At 33.6% G+C, this 24,785-nt stretch overlaps 1 protein-coding gene across 7 annotated transcripts in view; it reads right to left on the bottom strand.

The window, feature by feature from the left end:
* The window catches only part of NUMA1 (nuclear mitotic apparatus protein 1), an 83,545-nt gene that overhangs the window by 32,641 nt on the left and 26,119 nt on the right, over positions 1–24,785 (bottom strand). For all 7 annotated transcript variants that reach the window (XM_074304924.1, XM_074304929.1, XM_074304923.1 and 4 more), the window contains exons 2-3: positions 22,654–22,734; positions 652–737 (exon numbers count right to left, since the gene is read on the bottom strand). In XM_074304924.1, the coding sequence (XP_074161025.1) occupies positions 652–737; positions 22,654–22,695 (128 nt within the window). In that variant the 5' untranslated portion in view covers positions 22,696–22,734. The remainder of the gene's footprint in view (positions 1–651; positions 738–22,653; positions 22,735–24,785) is intronic.

The following is a 24,785-nucleotide window of genomic DNA, read 5'->3' as shown; positions in this document are numbered from 1 at the left end:
TCAATGCAGCACTCAGGTATCTGATAAGAAAGAAGATTCCTGGCATAACCAAGCCTTTGCCAACTAGCCTCTTATAGTACCTCAGAAAGATCTCTGGATTTGGAATTAGAGGACATGAGACTGAATTCTATTCTCTGCTATATATCATCTTTATGATGATTAGGCTTGATTTAATCAAGTCATTCTACACCGAAAACTTAATATTATCTCTGTTTTAGCCTAAGCCTTTAAACTAGGGGATTTCTCCCCTTCACTCCCAACCCCCTCCAATTTCACTATAACTACTGAGAGAGGGATTATTCTGGAATGCTTTTTTCCTAGAGAGTTCCATAATCATCAAGAATTACCATTTATACTCCTATCCTCAAGAGTCAAGATGATTCCTCTTTCCCAGGTAAAGCTTTCAGAGACTAGAAGAAAGCTAATTTCTTCCAACCCTCAAATATTACCTTCTGTACTTAACATCTCAAGGCTCTTTTTACCTGATCCCTGAATGGACCAATCTATAACTCTTTTAGTCACCCAATGCTTGTCCCATCACTTTAGGGCATTTCATGCACTGAGGAGAGAAGGTCTAGAGTACTATATCTCCAATTCGGTAGTCCCTTGCTTCCTTTAAAGATCACTGGAGATGAGAAGGTTCCTACTCACATTCGATTGATGATCTGGATGAAGATGTTGCAGTCTTGGAGCTCTATCAGTGATGTCACAGGTTCAGCGACCTGGAGGCTGTTCACCTGCAAGACAGAGGAGAGCCAGATAAAGCAGTAGTCACTGGCACTTAGCAGGACAGTCTCAAAGGTCAGACCTTACGCTTAGGGCTCAGGTCAGTGCTACATTAAACTGACTACTGGGGCTGTGTGAATAGAATCATGAAAACAGATGTGATATTGTAACGAAGTTACTGTGATGACAGGGAAGATTAAAACACCAACTCAGAAAAGAACAAAATGCCACATGAGAAATCTCAAAGGGGGGAGGAGGGTGAGGATGACATCTAGATTTCCAACCTAGGTGACCAGGAGGTTGATGGAACCCTCAATAGTTATACAGAAATTCTGAAAAGAGGAGGATTTGGTAGAAGATTTGTTTTAGATATTTTGAGTTTAAGATATCTATAGGACATCCAATTTAAGACACTTAATAAACAACTGGAGATTTAAGACTGGGGATCAGAGCAAAGTTATTAGAATAGGGCTGGCTAAGTAGATTTGAGAAACATCAGAATAAAGATAATTAAATCCAAGTGAAATGAGATTACCAAATAGTATAGAGGATGATAAGAAGAGGGCCCAGAATAGCCCAGTAGGACATCTATGGTTAGCTTAAGGGGCTTAAATAAAGATTCAGCAAAGGAGACTTGAGAGGGAATGGTCAGATAGGAGAACCAAGAGAAAGATATCCCAAAAACCTAGAGAGAAGACAAATACTGGGATTTGATCCTAGAGTTTCTGACTAAAAATAAAGCTATCATTAATATTCAAAACCAGTCTCTGTTGGCAGGAATTTATCATATTATCAAATGTAAGAACTTGCTATGAAAAGTAGAGATGTAAACCAGACTGGGGGGAAGGTATGCCTTAGACTTAAATAGTAAATCACTAAGTTTAATAATAGTAATTACTTGCAAATGGTTTTTGTTCATTATAAAAAGGGATGGACCAAGTAAGACTAAAAGTCTGAAGAATGAATTATATGTTCAATAATAATTAACTTTCTATATGATCTTAGTCCTCAATTTCAAATAGGTATAAATAATAATGAATGTAATATGTTACAATGAAAAAATGAAAAGAATTGTTACAATGAAAAAGGCATTCTATATTTGAGCAAAGCTTAGAAAATTGTAAAATGCTGGATAAAAACTAAAAATGACTGTCCTAGGCAATAAGAATATTATAAACCTAGCAAGATATCTCTTATCCCCCAACACACTGTGGCAGTTTCTTACTTTCCAGACCCCAACCCAAAGTTGATTGCAACTTTCTCATATCCCTCAGCTGTTCTCCCCTCTCCATCTATATTCCAGGAAGGGGTCTAGGCCTGGCAATTTTTATTTTCCTTCTGATTTTCCATATTTTGACACCAAGGCCCAAGAAGGATGTGTCCTATCAGTTCTTTTATTTACCTTTCCCTATTAGAAAATAAATTCCTGGAAGAGGGAAAAAGAGAGGGTCAGTCATTCTTTTTGCTTGTTATTTGTAGCTCTAGAATGTAGAACATTGCAGGACACATATGAGTTCTAAATATATCCTTGTAGCTTTGTCTATTTGGTAGAATTGTGAAAAATAATGATATTCAAGTCATTTCAGCTAAAATCATCAAAATAAATGGACAAGTTTGCTTGTTGTTCAACCCATTACTCTATTTTGTCTTGTGGTAAGACTTTTGTTTTTTTTTTTAAAAGAACAAGAATGGAATATATCAAGTTTGTAGTTTTCCCCAATATGCTTTCTTCATAGGACAAAAATAGTAATTTAAATGTGAAGGTTAATGATGCTGAAAAGGCTTTGTATTTTCATATGACTGCCTCATAGATGGCCCAAACATGAGTCCTACCTGATGGTGTAATGGAAAGTGTATGGGGTCAGAAGAGCTGTCTGTATAACCTCTAAGTCACCTTTCCAGAAGAGGAACTGAAGAGTTGGATTAAATTGCCTTCTCTAAGATCCCTTCCAGCTTCAAGCCTTGGGACCATACAATCTCATGAATTCACTAAACTCAGTAAAGTAGGGAAAGAAAGCAGGGCTCTCCTTATTGGAATTTTCAGAACTCTAGGACATTGTTTGTAAATCAATGGAATAGAATATAATTCTAGAATATTTTGGATTTGTGGTTCATTGCTTTCTCATTTTATCTTTTAAAAATTTAACTTTCTTTTCCCCAATCAACAAAAATTTATTATCTTCCTCCCACTCATCCATTAAAAGAAAGAAAAAACCCATTTAACAGCTATGTTAGTTAAGCAAAACAAATTCACACATTTTATATCTTCTATTTAATCTTCACACCAACCCTGTGAAGTAGGCAGGACAGAAATTATAATTTCCAGATGAGGAAACTAAGGCTCAGAGAGATGATAGTTATATGACTAGTGTGTAATAGGGTAAAGAATTTTTTGTTGTTGTTAGGCAATTGAAGTTAAGTGACTTGCTCAGGATCACACAGCTAGAAAGTGTAAAAGTATTAAAGTGTCTGAGGCCACATTTGAACTCAGGTCCTTTTGACTTTAGGCCAGTGTTCTATGTACTATGCCATCTAGCTGCCTCAGAGCCAAGATTAAAAGAAATTATTACCTAATAAAATTCATTCCCTCAGAAAAATTTATTAAGAATCTACAACATCTGTAGCTAGAAACTGGAAGATGAATGGATGTCCATCAGTTGGAGAATGGTTGGGTAAATTGTGGTATATGAAGGTTATGGAATATTATTGCTCTGTAAGAATTGACCAGCAGGAGGAATACAGAGAGGCCTGGAGAGACTTAAATCAACTGATGCTGAGTGAAATGAGCAGAACCAGAAGATCACTGTACACTTCAACAACAATACTGTATGAGGATGTATTCTGATGGAAGTGGAAATCTTCAACATAAAGAAGATCCAACTCACTTCCAGTTGATCAATGATGGACAGAGGTAGCTACACCCAGAGAAGAAACACTGGGAAGTGAATGTAAATTGTTAGCACTAATATCTGTCTGCCCAGGTTGCATGTACCTTCGGATTCTAATGTTTATTGTGCAACAAGAAAATTATATTCACACACATGTATTGTACCTAGACTATATTGTAACACATGTAAAATGTATGGGATTGCCTGTCATCGGGGGGAGGGAATAGAGGGAGGGGGGGATAATTTGGAAAAACAAATACAAGGGATAATATTATAAAAAATATATATAAAAAAAAAAAAAAAAGAAAAAAAAAAAAGAAAAGAGCCACATTCTGGCTCTCTCCAACAAGGAGAGGATTCAAACCAGTGCCACTTGTTCAGTGATGAAGAGAGCGATCTACCCCCAGACTGAGAGCTATGGGAACAGAGTGTGGACCACACAACATGACATTTTCACTTTCTGTTGTTGTTTATTTGCATTTTGTTTTCTTTCTCAGTTTTTTTTTCCTTTCTTCTTAATCTGACTTTTTTGTTACAGCAGTTTTTATTTATTTATTTATACAGTTACAGCAAGATAACTGTATAAATATGTACACATATATTGGATTTAACATATATTTTAACATATTTATCATGTATTGGACTACCTGCCAGTTAGGGGAAAGGAGGGGAAAATTTGGAACAGACAGTTTTGCAAGGGTCAATGTTGAAAAATTACCTATGCATATGTTTTGTAAATAAAAAGCTTTAAGGAAAAAAAAAAAAAAAAAAAAAAAAAAAAGAATCTACAACATCCCAACCTTCTTCCCAGTCATTCAGCTTTACAACCCTACTATCTGAATTTTTCTCTACTTCCCATACCCAACTGTCTAGGTCCTATTGAATTGATCTCTCCTAATTTTGCATTCATCCCCTTCTCTCTCCTGGGTTGATGAAGATGATAAAGCTAGCATTGATATCCTATGATATACTCATAAGCCATATCCTAGAGTTCTCATCACCTCTTGCCTAGATTATCACAACTAGTCTTTCCATACTCCATCCCATCCTCCAAACTGTGGCCAAAGTTCTTAAGTATTTCCTGATCAGGTCTCTCTCCAGCTCAATAAACTCTAACAGAATATGCTTATATTTGTACTTAAAAGCCCTTCATAACCAGGCTCATTTCTATATAGTTTCCCCCTTTCTATATAGTCTAACTAAACTGATGATCTTGCAGGTCCTGCCACATAACATTCCCTCATATACTTTTACACTTCCATGCCTTGAGGGAACCCCTCCACACTTCCTCAGGTTAAGATCCTTTGTTTCCTTTATCTCAGCTGAAATATCACATTCTGCAAGGAGAACACCTTCCCCCAATTTATCAGTGCTTCCTTTCAAAAACAAACAAACAAACAACAACAACAACAAAAAAAATCCAGTATTCATTTTCTATCTATGTATACATACATAAATGCTGTTTGCCCAACACAGCCATGTAGTGTTTGTACCTCTAAATTTCAATACAGTGGTCAAAGTCAAAGGTCATTAAGCCATACAAAAAGATCCTTGAACACAGTTTTCAAAAACTATACATTAACATTATCTATGATTTACTATATTTTTATTTTGTTGTTTTATAATTGTCCCAAATATATTTTAATCTGATTTGGGCCAATCTCATGAATGTTGCAAGCCATACACAGTCACTGACTAGGTATTTGATACCTCTGTATTAGGAGATGTGCAAAAAATATTAATAAATAGAAAGTTACAGAGTATTCAACATATTTCTGTAAACTTTTACAAAACATTAAAAAAACGATTGTGGCAAAGTCACAATAGGCCATGCATAATCATTAAGCTCATTTTTAGTGACAGTAGTGTCAAAGGTCAGATGCTGGATTTGAAATCAAAGGATCTATATTAGAATCCTAGCTCTATCACTTAGCAGTAAACTTATAGTTATTTAAATTTTCTGGACCCAACTTTTTTCAATTCTAAAATCAGAGAGATAACTAAGGTTACCTCTAGCTCTAAGGCTATGATCCTAGGGAATTGGATCAATATTCAATTGTTGAAAATGAAGTTTTACCTATGATATAGACACCCAGCAATGATGCCATCACAATACATTTATTTTATAGATATTTGCTAAGGTCTGAGAAATATAAATTGTAATAGTTTAAATTTTATTATAAACATTAGCAATCCTCACTATGATTTTGGCTTCCTTTACACTCAAATAAATTTCAATACAGAACAAGTTATAATTTTTTAGTTATTTCCCTTAAGTTTTAGTAAAAGTCTTTCTTTGTACATTCCCATTTACTTTTCTGTTTACATGATGGTAGTGTTAAGATTGCACCTCTTTAGCTTTGCTTCCCCCCCCCTTTAGAAATGCTTCACAAAATTCCTTGCAGATTTCTTTATGATCCCCATACTGGTTATTCCTAAATGTATTATATTAATTAATAAACAATTTCCTATTATTGGTTCCTTTCAGAATTTTTTTTTTCTGCTCCAAGGAACGTTATCCTACAAGTATCTTTGAATAGTATGTTTTGAACAGCTTTGTTAGCCAAACTTAACATTCTCAGTATATATTCCTATTAATGAAATTAGATAAAAAACTTCTGCTACTTTTCGATTTCGTTAACAATACATGACTATATCTGTTTCTAACATACTCCACCAGCAATGTTTCATCAGTTTTTTAAAAAATATTGGTCAGTTTGAAAGTTATGAGAAAAATATGAAGTAATAATTCTGAGTTACATTAATTTGTATCCTGGATTATTAGTGAGACTAAACTTTTTTTTTTTTTTTTTTCAGAGTTTTCACCAACAATTTGCTCTCTTATCTGAAAGGGAAAGGAAATTATCTTGATTAGCTTTAACATTTCCTTATATATTTTATATACCAGGTTTTTATCTGTCATTTTTGCTCTAAATATTTTCCCAATGTTTTCTCTTATTTTACATATATACACATGTATATATGTAAATATACATCTTTTCTTGTTATAATACATTTTCTCAGACCTTATTAATTCCTTCCCCCAGTTCTCCAGTTCTCCCTTTAAGTAGAACTTGATGTAAAGTGACTTTTTATGTAATGTTAATTTTTTCCTACCTGCCCATTTCACTTAGTCTATATATAAAGTCTATTAGCTTATACTTATGAGGTGTTTCATTTTTCCCCTAAAGAGTACATCTGCTACTAGCCATAATAAAAATGTAAAGATCACTTACTGAATACAAGGAGAAGGCACAGTATCCCCTCACTGCAGATATTTGGAAACTTACTTAGAAAAATTTCTTAGTTTACCGAAATCTTTTACAATGCCCATATTATAAAGTACCTGCTTTGCACAAAAAACTTTCAAAATATTTTGGAAATGTGGATTTCTTTTAGAATTCTTTATATGAAGACAAATTTACATGATGTGAATTTATATAAGGGGAACATGTGTATAGCTATAGAGAAATTAGTACATCTGTCTTTTCCCAATAATTCTTTCTATCTAACAAAAACAAACTCTAACTTTTGTTCTTTTGTCTAGCCATTCCTTCCTCAGTCTTTTTCTATTGGATATATGAACTATTCCCCCAATTAGGAGTATACTCCAAATATCTATCCTGGGCCCTCTTCTCTTTTATCTCTAGGCAACCTCATCAGCTTCCATGAATTCAATTACCATTTCTGTTCAGATGATTTTCTGATCTCTATGCTCACTCCTGTCTAATCTCTCTTAAGAACTCGGCTTTAAAACAAAACAACTCCAGTCTCCCCCCAAAAAAGAAAAAAAAAATTAAGAGGGGGAAAAAAAAAAAAAAAAAAAAAACAACCTCCAGTCTCATATCACCAATTGTCTATAAGATATATTTCCAACCAGATGTCCCATAAGGTCCTGATATATAAGACTTTCAACATCAAAAAAACTATTGTCATAAAGAAACATATGAATAAACTATCTTAAAATGAAATTGATAATTGTTTAAACAGACTCATAAAATATTTTTTATTTTATATTTTTTTATATTTTTTATATTTTATTTTATATTTTTATTTAAAAAAAATTTTTAATAGGCATTTTTCTTCAGCATCTGTCAAAAGTCCATACAGCACCCAAACTTATTCAACAAGCTTTTAACTGCTTATCATGTGCCAAATGAGACAAGTGATGCAATACCTATCTTCAAGGAGATGAATTATCTTATAAGGAAAAGTTATTTATACACATATTAGATAGAAAATCAATTTCATGCGAGATATGGGCATGTCCTTCTTGGTCATAAACAATAATTTGTTAGTGTTCTATTACATATAGAAAAAATCCTAAATAAAATTTCATTTATATTCAAGGCAGTAATACAGAAAGTGTTTGATTTCCTTTGAAATAGTTAATCCAAAAATAAAGAATCATTTGGGAATTTACAATGTCAGAAAGTTCTCTATTTTTTAGTCAATGAACAAATAGAAAAGGGAAAGTAAAGGCAAATCATTGCAAAGTCTGGTGTTTTAGGTTTCTTGTACTGCAGTAATTCATTCATAGTATACTTTTGTTTTAAAATATTTTTACTTTTTCACTAGAAAAGGGATCATCTGAACGAAGGCATGAATGAAAATGGGTATTTTTTTTGGACTTTTACTTTTTGTTTTAAAATAAAAAGTAAATATATTAAGTAGTATATTTTAAAATGCATCATCCAATGTTCATCTTAGCAAATTATGTGCTTATTGCTAAAGAAAAATACTCAGCAGATGAGTTCCTTTTTCTATTTAAGACAATTTGGGTATTTGTTGTTTTCAATATAACAGGGTTCCCTAAAACAACATAGCAAATGGTTCTCCAAACATTAACTCTCTTCTTGGAATCAGCAAAATATCTGGTTCACGTAATAATAACAGCTCAGGCTTTCATAACAGGTTATGGTTTGCAAAGTACTCTCCTCACAATAGGCCTTTGAAGTGTGTAATCTAAATACCATTATCCTTATCTCATAAGAGATGAAACCTGAGGTTCAACACAGAGTTAAAAAACCAACCCAAAGTCACACAGTTACTAGGAAATACAGTTCAGGACTTAGAACTCAGATCTTTTGGTTATAAGACCAATGCTCTGTCCATTACACACATACACATTGCTAATTTCAGGAAACAAAATAATAGAAGCTTTTAGTGGAGCTATAAATTACAAAACATACTCAGATGAACCCCTTTAGGGAAAAAGTATATATTGTCTAAGAATAAAAGTTTCTCTCTAAATGGTGAAAAAGTATTCAAGGATCCTCTACTTAAGCCTTCTTCCAAACCCAGAAAGCAATTTTAGTTCTCAAAAAAGATATCAGTCAGGAGAACAGAAAGTTGGAAAAGTCTAAAAGGTGTTCAGTACAACTCTATGATTTCTGAAAACAGGTCAAACTAAGTTCAGAGAGTCTCAAAAAGTATGTGTGTATATATGTACACACACATGCTGCAAGGTGTAACTTGCTCCCCAAATATCATGGATTTTCAAAGAATGAAGAGATGGAAGGCCTTTTAGTTCAATTTAGTTCACACCAGTTAGCTTAACCTCCCTTATATTACACATGAGGAAACTGAACCCAAAAGATGAGATGTGACTTGGTTTAAGGTTATACAATAAAGTGGCCACCCTAGGACTAGAGATATGATTTCCCAAATCATGTCCAAGGTTTACTTTCTTGCTATCATATGTTATAACTTTCGAAATTCATTGCACCTAAAGAAAAGTCCTTTTTGCTCTCCCAAATTTCAACTGAAGGGGCTGCTTACTTTCTATTTCAAATACACAGACAAGGATGACCTCTGAAACAATTCTGAATATTTTAATTATATTCCTCACGAGAAATGAGGAGACAAAATATTAATTTCAACCTAAAACTAACCTAATTAATTATTTTACTTTTTGAAGAATAAATTCAGGGGCAGCTAGGTGGCACAGTGGATAAGAGCACCAGCCCTGAATTCAGGAAGACGAGAGTTCAAATCTGGTCTCAGACTCTTAACACTTCCTAGCTGTGTGATCCTGGGCAAGTCACTTTACCCCAGCCTCAGGGGAAGGAAAAAAAAAAAAACAAAAACAAAACCTTAAAGAGACAGTAAATAGTAAGAAGCTGTGGACATCTTCAACATAAAGAAGATCCAACTCACTTCCAGTTGATCAATGATGGACAGAAACAACTACACCCAGAGAAGGAATACTGGGAATTGAGTGTAAACTGTTAGCACCACTGTCTATCTACCCAGGTTACTTATACCTTCAGAATCCAATTCTTAACATGCAACAAGAAAATTGGATTTACACACATATATTGTATCTAGGTTATACTGTAACACATGTAAAATGTATGGAATTGCCTGTCATCTGGGGAAGGGAGTAGAGGAAAGGAGGGCAAATTTTGGAAAAATGAATACAAGGGATAATGTTATAAAAAAAAAAAAATTACTCATGCATATATACTGTCAAAAAATTATAATTATAAAAATTTAAAAAAAAAACTATTGGAGACTGAATGTGGATCAAAGCATCATATTTTCATTTTTTTGTTGTTTTGTTTTTTCCTCTCATGTCTTTTCCTCCTTTTAATCTGATTTTTTTTTGCATAGAATGACAAATGTGGAAATATGTTTAGAAAAATTGCATATGAATAACCTACATAGGATTGCTTGATATCTTGGGGAGTGAGGAAAAGGGAAGAGAAGGAAAAAAAATTGGAACACAAGATTTTGCAAAGATGAATGCTCAAAACTACCTTTTGCATGTATTTGAAAAAATAAAATCCTACTGCATTTTTTTTTTAAAGAACAATCCAAGAAAAACAGGAATATTGTGGAAAGTTAATCAACTAGAAAAGGAGATACAGAGTCTTAAAAGAAGAAAATGATTCTATGAAAATCAGAACTGGGCAAGGGGAAGTTAGTGAAGCTACAAGACCAAAAAATAACAAAATAAAATACAAAGAATGAAATAATAGAAGAGAATGCAAAACATCTTATAAGAAAAACAGAGGGCAGCTAGATTGTGCAGTGGATACAGCACCAGCCCAGAATTTAGGAGGATCTAAGTTCAAATGTGGCCTCACATGCTTAACACTTCCAAGGTGTATGACCTTGGCCAAATCACTTAACCCCAAGAAAGAAAGAAAGAAAAAGGAAAAGGAAAAGGAAAAACAGATCTGGAGACAGATCAAGAGAAAATATAAGAATAATTGGACTACCTGAAAGCTGTGATAAAAAAAAAAAAAAAAAAGATTTGACACAATAATACAAGAAATGATCAAAGAAAATAGTCCTGAAGTGACAGAGTAAGATAGGAAAATAGAAATAGAAAAATTTCACCACTCACCACTTCAAAAAGATCCTACAAGAAAATATATAGGAACATTACTTCTAAATTTCAAAACCCCCAGAATAAACAGAAAATTTTATAAGAAGCAAATAAAAAAAATTCAAATATCCTGGAGCTACAATTAGAAATGTACAGGATTTATCAGCAGTTATAAATTTACATAGACAATCAAAAGAATTAGGCCTGCAAATGAAAATATATCCAGCAAAATTATGGACCATATTGAAAGGGCATTCAATTAACTCTTAGATTTTCATGATTTTGTCTCAAACCTGGATTCAATAGAAAATTTAACATGTAAGAGCCAACATCAAAGACTAATTCCAAAGGATTCACTAAGGACAAACTTTATGTTTTATATGTGGAAATGTAAACCATATGTTCAAAATAGACATTAGTAACTGAATAGTCCAAAAGAATAGAGTAGAACTAAGTATGATCTGACTCTAAAAAGCAAAACTGTCTAGGAAAAGGTTAAAAATGATTAATTTTATTATATTATATGAATGAGATGTAGAGGAAGAACCAAAACAGAAGGGTGGGGGAGAAGGGCTGGAGCTCTGAAAACCTACTCACATTGGCAATGGGTTAAATAGGAAGCCATTTATACATCCATACATCACAAAAATGAGTATGTGTATACAGATGTATGTATTGTTTGGGGATGTGTGTATATAAATTTATTTGTACTTAACTGTCGCTTGCCAGTGGGAGTTGAGGGGGAGATGAAAGGGGTAAAAAAGAATAAAACAAAAAGTGTACAGCAGAGAACAATAGAAAACTTACAAAGAAGCAAAGATGGACAGTCATGACTATAATGCAAGGGTTCTCACAAACTGCGGCCTGCTGAGGATGTTTGTGTGGCCCATCGGGTTATGGCAAACGGGCTGAGGGGCGGCGAACCCTCCAAACAGTCTGAGGGACAGTGAACTGGCCCCTATTTAAAAAGTTTGGGGACCACTGCTATAATGTCTTTTATTATTGTACATGCTTTGTTGAAATGCAAATTTGTTACATATCTTGAATCTTCCTTGATGTTCTGCTGGGCATATGACAATAACTTTTTTTCTTTTTTCCATTTTGTTTTTTCTTATTTTATATGTAAGTTTTTAGAAAATAAAATTTAAAAAAAAATTTTAAAACTACAACTGTAAATATGACTTTACTAAACCAATCTTAAGTTTGACATATAAATTCTATATAAAACAATTATAAGGATCTTTAATTATGTTGATGTCTATCAAAGCCCTCCTTTTACGAAATAACTAATAATTTCTTATTTTGTTTTAATTATAATTTCATACTTTAAAAGATAGAGGAACCAACAAGGAAAAGTATTATTGTGGAGCAAATTCTCACTAAGAAGGAAGAATTGATTTCTTGGGGGAAATGATAGGAACACTATTTTGACTGTTTTGATAAGGAAATCTGGGGATAGTGTGATATACACCCAAGATTTTTGGATAGATAATTTCAAAGGATTAGAGAAAGAGTAGATAGAAGCCCATGAACTAAAATTCTACAAAAGCCAAGAGTAATAGAAAGCTCTCAAAAATAAGATTGTGGGGGAAGCTAGGTGGCGCAGTAGACAGCACCAGCCTTGAATTCAGGAGGATTCGAGTTCAAATCTGGGCTCAGACACTTAACACTTCCTAGCTATGTGACCCTGGGCAAGTCACTTAATCCCAGCCTCAGGGAAAAAAAAAAAGAAAAAAGAAAAAAAGATGGTGAATATATAACAAACAGTACAATGGAAAGGGGGAAAAAATATTCAAAGAGATCCATACAAATGTAAAGGGAATCCATTAAACTTCTTAGATTTTTAAAAGACAGAAGATGCAAAGGCAGATTATAGAGTATAAACAGAAAAATATGTCATCAAACACAATTCCAAAGGACTTATGATGAAATATGCTATCCATCTTAAGATAGGGAGATGATAAAATCAAAGTACAGAATGAAGCATATTTCTTTTGGACCTCACTAACATGGGAATCTGTTTTACTTAATTATACATTTTTTATAACAAGTAATATTTTTCTTGCATTCTCAATGGGCAGAGAAGAGAATTCAGAACTGAGAATAAAATAAAATTGAATAAAAAATGTAAAAAGTCCTGATTCTTTTAAGACCTTTGTCAGAAATATCAAAACTCAGAATGAGTTATGGTGAGAAAAGATGAAGAACATCAAAATAAGGGTTCCCCCAGTCCCCCAACTAATACTGGAGAAAAGAGGACAGGATTTGTAGAACAACAAATAGTAACAGACACCAAAAAGACTTCAAAGCTGTACATCTTTTATTCTGTTTCTGGGGTCATATCTAAAGGGAATGATCTTTGAACTGTAAAGGACAGAACAAAAAATAGCTAATGGAGAGTTAAAACCCAAGTTAAGCAGAGATATGATAGGAAAAGTCATAACCTTAATTAAAATTCAAATCTCCAGGTCCTGATAAATTATAAAATTATGCATTATGACAATCAAAATTACATTTAACAAAAAGCCAGGGGAAAATAGACCAAAAAATAATTGGAAACTAAATAATCTTATACTAAAGAATGATTGGGTAAAACAGCAAATCATAGACATAATTAATAACTTCACCCAAGAAAATGACAATAATGAGACATCATACAAAATGTGTGGGATACAGCCAAAGCAATAATAAGGGGAAGTTTTATATCTCTACAGGCCTACTTGCATGAAATAGAGAAAGAGAGGGCCAACGAATCGGGCTTACAACTAAACTTACTAGAAAAGGAACAAATTAAAACCCCCCAAACACAAAACTTGAAATTCAAAAAATAAAAGGTGAGATTAATAAAATTGAAAGAAAAAAAACTATTGAATTAATTAATAAAACTAAGAGTTGGTTCTATGAAAAAAACAATAAAATAGACAAACCCTTAGTAAACCTGATTTAAAAAAGGAAAGAGAAAAAGCAAATTGTTAGTCTTGTAAATGAAAAGGGAGAACTCACCACTAATGAAGAGGAAATTAGAACAATAGTTAGGAGCTTCTTTGCTCAACTTTATGCCAATCAATTCGATAACTTAAATGAAATGGAAGAATACCTTCAAAAATATAGCTTGCCCAGATTAACAGAGGAAGAAGTAGCCTAAATAGTCCCATCTCAGAAAAAGAAATAGAACAAGCTATTAACCAACTTCCTAAGAAAAAATCCCCAGGACCAGATGGATTTACATGTGAATTCTACCAAACATTTAAAGAACAACTAACTCCAATGCTATATAAACTATTTGAAAAAATAGGGATTGAAGGAGTCCTACCAAATTCCTTTTATGACACAGACATGGTACTGATACCTAAACCAGGTAGATTGAAAACTGAGAAAGAAAACTATAGACCAATTTCCTTAATGAATATTGATGCTAAAATCTTAAATAAGATATTAGCAAAAAGACTTCAGAAAATCATCCCCAGGATAATACACTATGATCAAGTAGGATTTATACCAGGAATGCAGGGCTGGTTTAATATTAGGAAAACTATTAGTATAATTGACCATATTAATAATCAAATTAATAAAAACCATATGATCATCTCAATAGATGCAGAAAAAGCATTTGATAAAATCCAACATCCATTCCTACTAAAAACGCTTGAGAGTATAGGAATAAATGGACTATTCCTTAAAATAATAACAAGCATATATTTAAAACCGTCAGTAAACATCATATGTAATGGCAATAAACTAGAACCTTTCCCTGTAAGATCAGGAGTGAAACAAGGTTGCCCACTATCACCATTACTATTCAATATAGTACAAGAAACACCAGCTTCGGCAGTAAGAGCTGAGAAAGAGATTCAAGGAATTAGAGTAGGAAATGAGGAAATCAAACTATCACTCTTTGCAGATGACATGATGGTATATTTAGAGAACCCCAAAGACTCTGCTAAAAAGCTATTAGAAATAATTCAGAATTTTAGCAAAGTTGCAGGATACAAAATAAATCCACATAAATCCTCAGCATTTTTATACATTACCAATACAATCCAACAGCAAGAGATACAAAGAGAAATTCCATTCAAAATAACGGTCGATAGTATAAAATATTTGGGAATATATCTACCAAAGGAGAGTCAGGAATTATATGAGCAAAATTACGAAACACTTGCCACAAAAATAAAGTCAGATTTAAATAATTGGAAAGACATTCAGTGCTCTTGGATAGGCCAAGCGAATATAATTAAGATGACAATACTCCCTAAACTAATCTATTTAGTGCTATACCAATCAGACTCCCAAGAAACTATTTTAATGACCTAGAAAAAATAACAACAAAAGGTCAGAATTTCAAGAGAAGTAATGAAAAAAAAATTAAATGAAGGTGGTCTAGCTGTACCTGATCTAGAATTATATTATAAAGCAACAGTCACCAAAACCATTTGGTATTGGCTAAGAAATAGACTAGTTGATCAGTGGCATAGGTTAGGTTCACAGGGCAAGATAGTGAATAAAAATAGCAATCTAGTGTTTGATAAACCCAAAGATCCCAAATCTTGGGATAAGAATTCATTATTTGACAAAAACTGTTGGGAAAACTGGAAATTAGTATGGCAGAAACTAGGCATGGACCCACATTTAACACCACATACTAAGATAAGATCAAAATGGGTCCAAGATTTAGGCAGAAAGAACGAAATCATAAATAAATTGGAGGAACATGGGATGGTTTACCTCTCAGACTTGTGGAGGAGGAAGGAGTTTGTGTCCAAGGGAGAACAAGAGACCATCATTGATCACAAAATAGAAAATTTTGATTATGCCAAATTAAAAAGTTTCTGCACAAACAAAACTAATGCAAACAAGATTAGAAGGGAAGTAACAAATTGGGAAAACATTTTTACAGTTAAAGGTTCTGATAAAGGCCTCATCTCCAAAATATACAGAGAATTGACTTTAATTTATAAGAAATCAAGCCATTCTCCAATTGATAAATGGTCAAAGGATATGAACAGACAATTTTCAGATGATGAAATTAAAACTATTTCCACTCATATGAAAGTGTGTTCCAAATCACTATTGATCAGAGAAATGCAAATTAAGGCAACTCTGAGATATCATTACACACCTGTCAGATTGGCTAAGATGACAGGAACTAATAACGATGAATGTTGGAGGGGCTGTGGGAAAACTGGGACACTGATGTATTGTTGGTGGAGTTGTGAAAGAATCCAACCATTCTGGAGAGCAATCTGGAACTATCCCCCAAAAGTTATCAAACTGTGCATACCCTTTGACCCAGCAGTGCTACTACTGGGCTTATACCCCAAGGAAATACTAAAGAAGGGAAAGGGATCTGTATGTGCCAAAATGTTGTGTGGCAGCCCTTTTTGTAGTGACTAGAAACTGGAAAATGAATGGATGCCCATCAATTGGAGAATGGTTGGGGTAAATTATGGTATATGAATGTTATGCATTATGAAAGAAAGAGAAGCCATGACTGATGAACCCACTAAATGATCTTTGAAAAGATCAAAGTTAATACAGAGCCATTAAACATTTTTTAAATGCACAAGAAAAAATTTTTTTAAAAAATTCTGAAGTACTGACAAGCAGGGCTGTTTTGAAAGTAATATACAATGAAATATATTTTACAATACAATACAATACAATAAAATATATTTTAAATTTAGGCATAAAAAATGAAGATTTAATTTCACAGAGAATCATCTTTTGCTATTTGGTTATGTTCATGGAAATGCCCCCTTTTTTGGTTATTGAAGTTTAAAATAAAATTTTTTAGAAGTTTTTTTTCTTTATAAATTGATTTCCAAATTCTCTTCTCCTTTCTATCCCCTCCCCTAAACATTGGAAAGGCAGACAATGTGATATCAATTGTACATATGAAATTATGAAAAACTAATTTCCATGCTCCTCCAAAACAAGAAAAATAAACAAAGTGAGAAAATTATATTCTGATCTGCATTTAGAGTTCATTAGTTTTTTCTGGAGATGAATGGCATTTTTTCACCTTAAGTCCTTTAGAATTGTCTTGGATCATTGTACTTATCAGAGTAACTAAGTCTTTCACATTTGACCATTACACAACATTGTTAATGTACATAATGATCTTCCACTTCTTACTTCACATCAGTTCGTATATGTTTTCCTGTGTATTTCTGAAAACACCCTCGTCGCTTCTCATACCACAACAGCAGTCCATTACAATTTGTTGAAATATAGGAATATGTTTAAAATGATTGTACATGTACATGTATCAGATTGCTTGCTATCTTGGGGAGGGGAAAGGTATGGGAGGAAGAGAGAAAAAAATATATGGAACTCTTATCTTAGAAAAATAAATGTTGCATTGATTCAAATTTATAAGAATTCAAGCCATTCTCCAAGGGATAAAATGGTCAAAAGATATGAACAAACAATTTTCAGATGAAGAAATTGAAACTATTTTTAGTCATATGAGAAGTGCTCTAAATCACTATTGTTCAGAGAAATGCAAATTAAGACAACTCTGACATACCACTACATACTTCTCAGATTGGCTAAGATGACAGGAAAAGATAATGATGACTGTTGGAGGGGATGTAGGAAAACTGGGACACTGATACATTATTAGTGGAACTGTGAATGGATTCAACCATCCTGGAGAGCAATTTGGAATATGCTCAAAAAGTTATCAAACTGTGCATACCCTTTGATCCAGCAATGTTTCTACTGGGCTTATATCTCAAAGAGATCTTAAAGAAGGGAAAGAGGCCCGTTATGTGCAAAAATGTTTGTGGCAGTCTTTTCTAGTGGCTAGAAACTGGAAACTGAGGGAATGACCATCAATGGGAGAATGACTGAATAAGTTATAGTATATGAACGTTACAGAATATTATTGTTCTATAAGAAATGACCAACAAGATGATTTCAGAGAGGTCTGGAGAAACTTATATGAACTGATACTAAATGAAATGAGGCAGAATTAGGAGATCATACATGGCAACAAGACTATACGACAATCAATTCTGATGGACATGGCTCTCTTCAATAATGAGATGATTCAAACCAGTTCCAATAATTCAGTGATGAAGAGAATCAGCTACACCTAGAGAGAGGAATAAGGAACTGAGTGTGGACTACAACATAGCATTTTCAGTCTTTTTGTTGTTGCTTCCTTGCATTTTATTTTGCTTTTTTAAAAACTGATTTGATTTTTCTTATGCAGCATAATAACTATATAAATATGTATACATGTATTAGATGCAACATATATTTCTATCATGTTTAATATATATGGGACTATTTGCCCATATAGGGGAGGGCATGGGGGAAGGGAGGGAAAATTGGAACACAAGGTTTTGCAAGGGATAATGTTGAAAGATTGTCCACACATGTTTTGAAAAACAAAAAGCTTTAATTAAAAAAAAAAAAATAAGAAATGTTGAAAACTATCTTTACATGTAATTGGAAAGATAAAATACTGTTTAAAATTTAAAAACTAATCATATCACAACTCATTCAGTCATTCCTCTATTGATGAGCACCTTCTCAATTTCCAATTCTTTGCCACCACAAAAAAAAAAAAAAAAAAAAAAAAAATCTACACATGGGTGCGCACACACACATTTTTACATATAGGTCCTTCTTTTTGTTTGATCTCTTTGGAATGCAGACCTGGAAGTAGTATTGCTAAGCCAGAGTATGAGGTTTCTAGCCCTTTGGGCAGAGTTTCAAATTGTTCCCTAGGACAGGTGGGCCAATTGCTACATTAGCAGTTCCTTAAGTATAGCTATTTTCCCCTTATTTGAAATGGTACCTCAGATGTATTTGAATTTGCCCTTCTCATTTGATTTAAAACATTTTCCCACATAACCAAAAGAAAGTTTTGATTCCTTCTTCTGAAAACTGCCTGTTTACATCCTTTGACCATATATTAATTAGGGAATGACTCATAAATTTGACTCAGTTTTATATTCAGCATATATTTGAGAAAACTTTATGAAACTTCTGCAAAAATGTTCACATTACTTCATTGTCTGACACCTCTTAGCATAATGTATTTTCCCTAATTACTCTTTTTAATTAGATTTAGTTTTGCTTTTGCTCTGAGAATCATGATTACTATTTGGTTTGTTTTGGGTCAGCTGAAGCATATTGGATTTTGTTCCCCCCCCCCCCTTTATTTTAATTGTATTTTTTGGTACACAAATATATACTGTTGAATTCTGGTTTCTTAATCTATTCTACTATTTACTTCCATTTTATGAGTGAGCTTATCCTATTCCCAATTCCCAGTTACTATGGGAATACTATACTCTCTCACATTTTCTACATTTTTTCTTTTCTGTTTTTATCCAGTCTCTCCTTAAAAGTCTGTTTTGCCTCCAACCACTGCCTTCTTTAATCTGTCCTTCCTTTTATCAAGCATCCCCTCTTTCTCTTATTTCCTTCTCCTCCTAGTTCCCTATTGGCTAAGTGATATTTCTTTACACTACTGAGTATTGAACCAATTCCAATGAGAGGTATTGTCAGCTACTACTTGCCCCTATTTCCCCCTCCAATTGCAAAAGCTCTGCCTTGTGCTCTTCTTTTATGTAAGAGATCTTGCATGATACTGATGGTGGCTCTACAATATCTGAATTTTTTCTTTCTGGCTGCTTAGAAGCATTTTCTCTTTGATTTGGAGCTCTGGAATCTAGCTATCTTTCTATTTTTATTCTACTTTCTGGATCTAAACTACTAGGGTAATTTTTCTTGACAATTTTTTGAAATATGATTAGGCTCTTTGATAAATGACTTTCATACAGTTCAATAACTCTTAAATTCTCTCTTTGACCTATTTTCCATGTTGTTGTTTTTTAAATGAATTATTTCATATTTTCTTTTCCCCCCTCATTCTTTTTACTTGGTTTTATTGTTTTTTGATGTCTCATGGAATCATCATAATTTCACTTGCCTGAATTATTTTTCCTCAGTTAGTTTTTGCACCTCCTTTTCCATTTGGCCTATTCTGCTTTTTAAGGCATTCAGTGGATTTTAGTGCCTCCTTTACTATTAGTCCAATTCTTTTTTTTTTCTTTGCTCTTTTTCTTGTGATACTTTTCTTACATCACACTCTTATTTCTTTTCCAATTTTTTCCTCAACCACTCATCTCTTTCTTCAACTCTTCTAGTTTGGTGGGGTCTGAAAAGTTTTGGTACTTCCAAAGTGATATAATCCTGGGAGAGGTATGATCATTGTTCTTCTGGCCTATATTCTGATTTATCCCCAGGAAAGATCACCAATTCCCTGAAGTCACAAGCTCTAGCAAGTTCTTTGCCTTGGAACTATAACCAGGGTCTCTGTGCACTTGCAACTGACCCCAATGCAGCAGAGCTGTCAATTAGTGCCAGCTGTATCCAGTACCAATAGAGATGTTCTATAATCTTTTTCTGACCAGTTGTCTGACCCCCTGAAAGTCTCTGGTCTGAGAGCTCTGAAGCTGCTCACAATTGCTGCCACTACACATGTGACCTCCAGATAGGTTTCCACCTCTCAATCTTTGTTTTCATAGGCTAGAAAAATGTCTCATGTTGAACTTTTCTTGGCTTTGCCATTCCAAAATTTAATTTAAGGTGTTATTTTAAAGTTGTTTGGAAGAGTACATTGGGCAAGTTTGGCTGGATTGTCTCTAATCCCTAACATTAAAAAAAACAAAAACAAAAAAAACACAGGACTCAAAAAACTAAAACTTGACTTTTTGACCCAGCAAGATCACTATTAGGATTATAACTCAAGAAATTAAAAAGGAGAGAAAGATTCATATGGAAAAAAACATAACAGTTCTTAGTGGTGGCAAAGAATGGGAAACTGAAAGGGTACCTATGAATTGAAGTATAGTTGAACAAGTTCTGGTATATGAATAAAATATAATTGAAGAAAGGAATAACTTCAAAGAGACTTAAGATTTGTATGAAATGATTTAAAAAGTGGATAGAATCAGGAAAAAAAATGTATACAACAAAAGGACAAACAACTCTGAAAGACTTGAGGAATTCTGATCAATACATTAATTCCAGTCACAATTCCAGAGGCTTCTAGGTGGTGCAGCAGATAGACTGCCAGGTTTTCAGTCAAAAAGATTCCTCCTCCTGAACTCAAGTGATGCCTCAGATACTTAATAACTGTGTGACTCTGGACAAGTCACTAAACCTTAATTATCTCAGTTTCCTCATCTGTAAAATGAGCTGGATAAGGGAATGGCAAACCATTACAGTATTTTTGCCAAGAAAACCCCAAATAAGGTCACACAAGAGTCACACAATTGAAAACAACTAAACACCAGCAACATTAACTACTGAAGATCATAACGAAAGAAATCAAAATCTCTGCTCTCAAGGATTTTACTTTCTATTGAGATAAGGGCATTTATAAACAAAGTATATAAAAAATGTATAGTTTAAACTTGGACTTATGACTTCTGTGATGCAGCAAACTTCCAACAAGATAACTCCCTTTTCCATTACAGCTAAGCAAAAACCCAGGAATTTATAGTCAGAAAGTAGTCTGGAGACACTGGTGACTTAAGTTATTTGCACAGGTTAAAATAGCAATTATATAACAAGAAACAATACTTTTTCAGATATTACAGAGTGAGGCCTATTCACTCTGACACTCTCTCTCATGAAAAATACAAGGTAATTATTTCATAAGCTGAGGGAATCAAAAAGGTTTCAAGGCCTCTATTGAAACTTTTTGAACTTGAAGGAAATATGAGATTCTAAAATGCAAAAGTGAGAAAAGAGTATGTTCTGAGTACAAAAAGAGGAGGGATTGGGGCCATCATGTGCAAAAGTGTACAATAGGAGACAGAATGTTCTGTATGAAAAATGGGAAAGAGGCCACTTTTTTCTTGACAAGGAGGGGAGATGATTATGTTAAATTATATATATATATATATAATTTATTTATTTTTGGCTGAGGCAATGGGGGTTAAGTGACTTGCCCATGGTCACATAGCTAGGAAGTATCTGAGACCACATCTGAACTCAGGTCCTCCTAACTTCAGGGCTGGTGCTCTATTCATTGAGCCATCTAGCTGCCCCTATATTATTTATCTAAAACTGAGGAAGTGAAGTGCCCTTTTGTTTAAAAACAAAATAAAAAATTAAAAAGTAAAAATGTTTTCCAGTATCTGAAGGTTTGTGACATAGAAAGATTAAATAAATTCTGTTTGGCAAGAGTAGAATTAGGAACAAGGTGAAAGTTACTGGGGACACATTCCAGTTTGATATAAGGAAAAACCTCAAAAATGACAACTATGCAAAATGAACTGCTTTGTGAAGTAGTAGGTGGCCAGCCCCTTGCTAGAGATTTCTGAGAAAAGGCAGATGGCTACATGTATGTATAGTCATGAGCAGATGGGGTTCTTACTGAGATACTAGAACTAAGGATCTTCAAATGATTCTTATCAGGAAAAATGAAGAAAAGTAAATTCAATAAGATTGGAGGTAATTTGGGGAGTATTTAAAATTTCTTCAAATATACAAAGATAGTAGTTAAAGTGAGTTCCTAATGAATCCTTGGAATAAAGTAAATAAACTTTCAACATTGATTTCAGTCTACGGTAGGTTTAAGCAGAGTTCAAAAGCCAGCTTATAGAAACAAAGGAATTCCTTTGCCCAACAGGAAGAAACACAAGAGAGACAATGGCAAGGAATAACACCTACCCAAGAGAGAAGTGCAGCTGCCCTGGTCTCATGAAGAGTCATACTGTTGATGTCAGATGGTCAAACCCCTGGCACCTGGAACTTAAAGAGAAAACAGTAGCAGTTTAGAGTTTGGGAAGTTGGATCGACATGCCATGTTACAAGAGAAATGAATAACTGTTTTTGTTTAAGCCCCATAGCAATCTAAATCGCATCCACTGCTTAGGCACACAGCAACATACTGGGGAATACAACAATTTTTCCAGAGATTAGAAAAGTAGCTAGTGCTGCCCCAAAGCAGATTATCACTTTGACAACCTTTTAGAGAAGACTACCGGACCAAATTCAATGTTCATGCCTTGTCCAAGCTCTAAAATTCTTTGTATAAGATGACTTTTTAAGCTAGGCCTTTGTCATATTCAATGGCAATCTCCCCCATAAGGAGAAGCTAGCAAGATCCTAAAATCCTGTCTGATTCACATAAGCAGGTTTTCAGGGAAGGGTACTCTTCCCATATTAAGTTTTCAATATGATTACTTGGGGTGGAAGGTCTTCTCAAATTTAAGTTACCTAGGATTTAGTGATAAAAGGGACATTTGGAATTGCTTAGGACATTTAGAATTTAACATTTATTTAATTCCTTTTAGATAGAGTAATTTGCTAAAACGGTTTTAGATATCCTGCTTCCTAGAATTTTAGAGTTTAGTAAAGACATGACACCAACACAGATAGCTATAACACAATCAATAATCCATTCCAATCACCATTTATATGTCAACTATGTGCAAAGTTTATTAGGTGTTAGAATTAAGTGTTAACACATATATTAGATGTTTAATTGCTATATATAAAATCAATAAAATGCTTGAAGATGTTCACATTTATAGTACTTCAGAGTTTACAAAGTCACACACAACTCCAGCACCTGAATTCAGATCCTTTGAATCTATTAACTTTTCTACAAAATCCTATTATGACTCCATGTTATGCTATTGTTACAGTCCTAGAGATAAACTAGGTTCACTGGAGATTTTAGAAGAATGAAGAAATTAAGGGAGAGTCTAAGTAATTGACTGCCTGTCCTACAGAATTGTTTTCAGAATCAGAGATGTGAAATTAATTTATTAACCTAAGTTGTTATTATTTACTAAGTCCCATTCACATAGCAAGATCTACTCATGATCATTAGGTAATACTTAAGTGATAGCTGGTCTACTCCTGGGGTAAGATTGATTTTGCTTGTATATAGAAGTCAGAATGCTGAGGAGAAATACTCCAGTTAGAGGCCAGACAAAAATACTTTCTTGGCTCAGCTTGAGTTGCCCTTGTTTTTTGGCAAAAAGACTAAGGCCAAATTTTTTCTCTGTTTATTCCCATCATGGGACAAGAGTCCAAGCTCATTCTTCCTTCTTGAGACCAAACTCATCTTTGGCTCATTCCCATCACATCTTAGGGACTTTCTTATTCCCCCATCAATCATTTCCTTTCCTGTTAATGAGACTAAAAGCCTAGCTTCAAAAAGACATTTCAATTTCTATTCCTGCCACAGAAGTAAAGGGTAAAAGTTATATTGTCATTAAAACTAAAAGGGAACTTAAGATATCACCATATATAATCCCTAGTAACTATTTTGCCCAGGGTCACACTCCATTCCCTAGTACTGTGTTTCTTAAACACATGTGGCCAAATGTTTTTGGACTTGAAATATAATGAAGAATTCTGTAATAGCAGTTCACATTTACATACTTTAATGTTTATAAATTATTTTTCTCAACAACACAAACTTGTGGAATGGAAGTATGAGTACTTTTATTTGAGGTGAAAAAAGTGATAACTGACATTAATTGGCTTGCTCAAGTTTATGCTATTAGTGCTAAAATCCAGGCTTAAAAAAACCCTGTTTCTTAACTGTCAGGTCAAACATTTTTCCATTCCACTGGTCTTGGGAGCCTAGTATCCAAAACACGCAGGTGAGGTCAAAGGAGAAATTCTGCATCAAATTACAGAAAATCAAGCCTATTTTCCCAAATTGATGTATATTTTTATATTTAATATTTGAAGGAAAAATATTTACATGACCTTGCCAAAAAGTGGTATTCACATTTCATGAAATAAAGAGAATCCTGAAGACAATTCCAATAGACTTGGGATGG

This window comes from Sminthopsis crassicaudata, chromosome 3, assembly GCF_048593235.1.
Source record: "Sminthopsis crassicaudata isolate SCR6 chromosome 3, ASM4859323v1, whole genome shotgun sequence".
In the NCBI taxonomy this organism is placed as follows: domain Eukaryota; kingdom Metazoa; phylum Chordata; class Mammalia; order Dasyuromorphia; family Dasyuridae; genus Sminthopsis; species Sminthopsis crassicaudata.
Note: the sequence above shows the minus strand (reverse complement) of the source record. Positions and strands in the feature narration are given on the sequence as shown.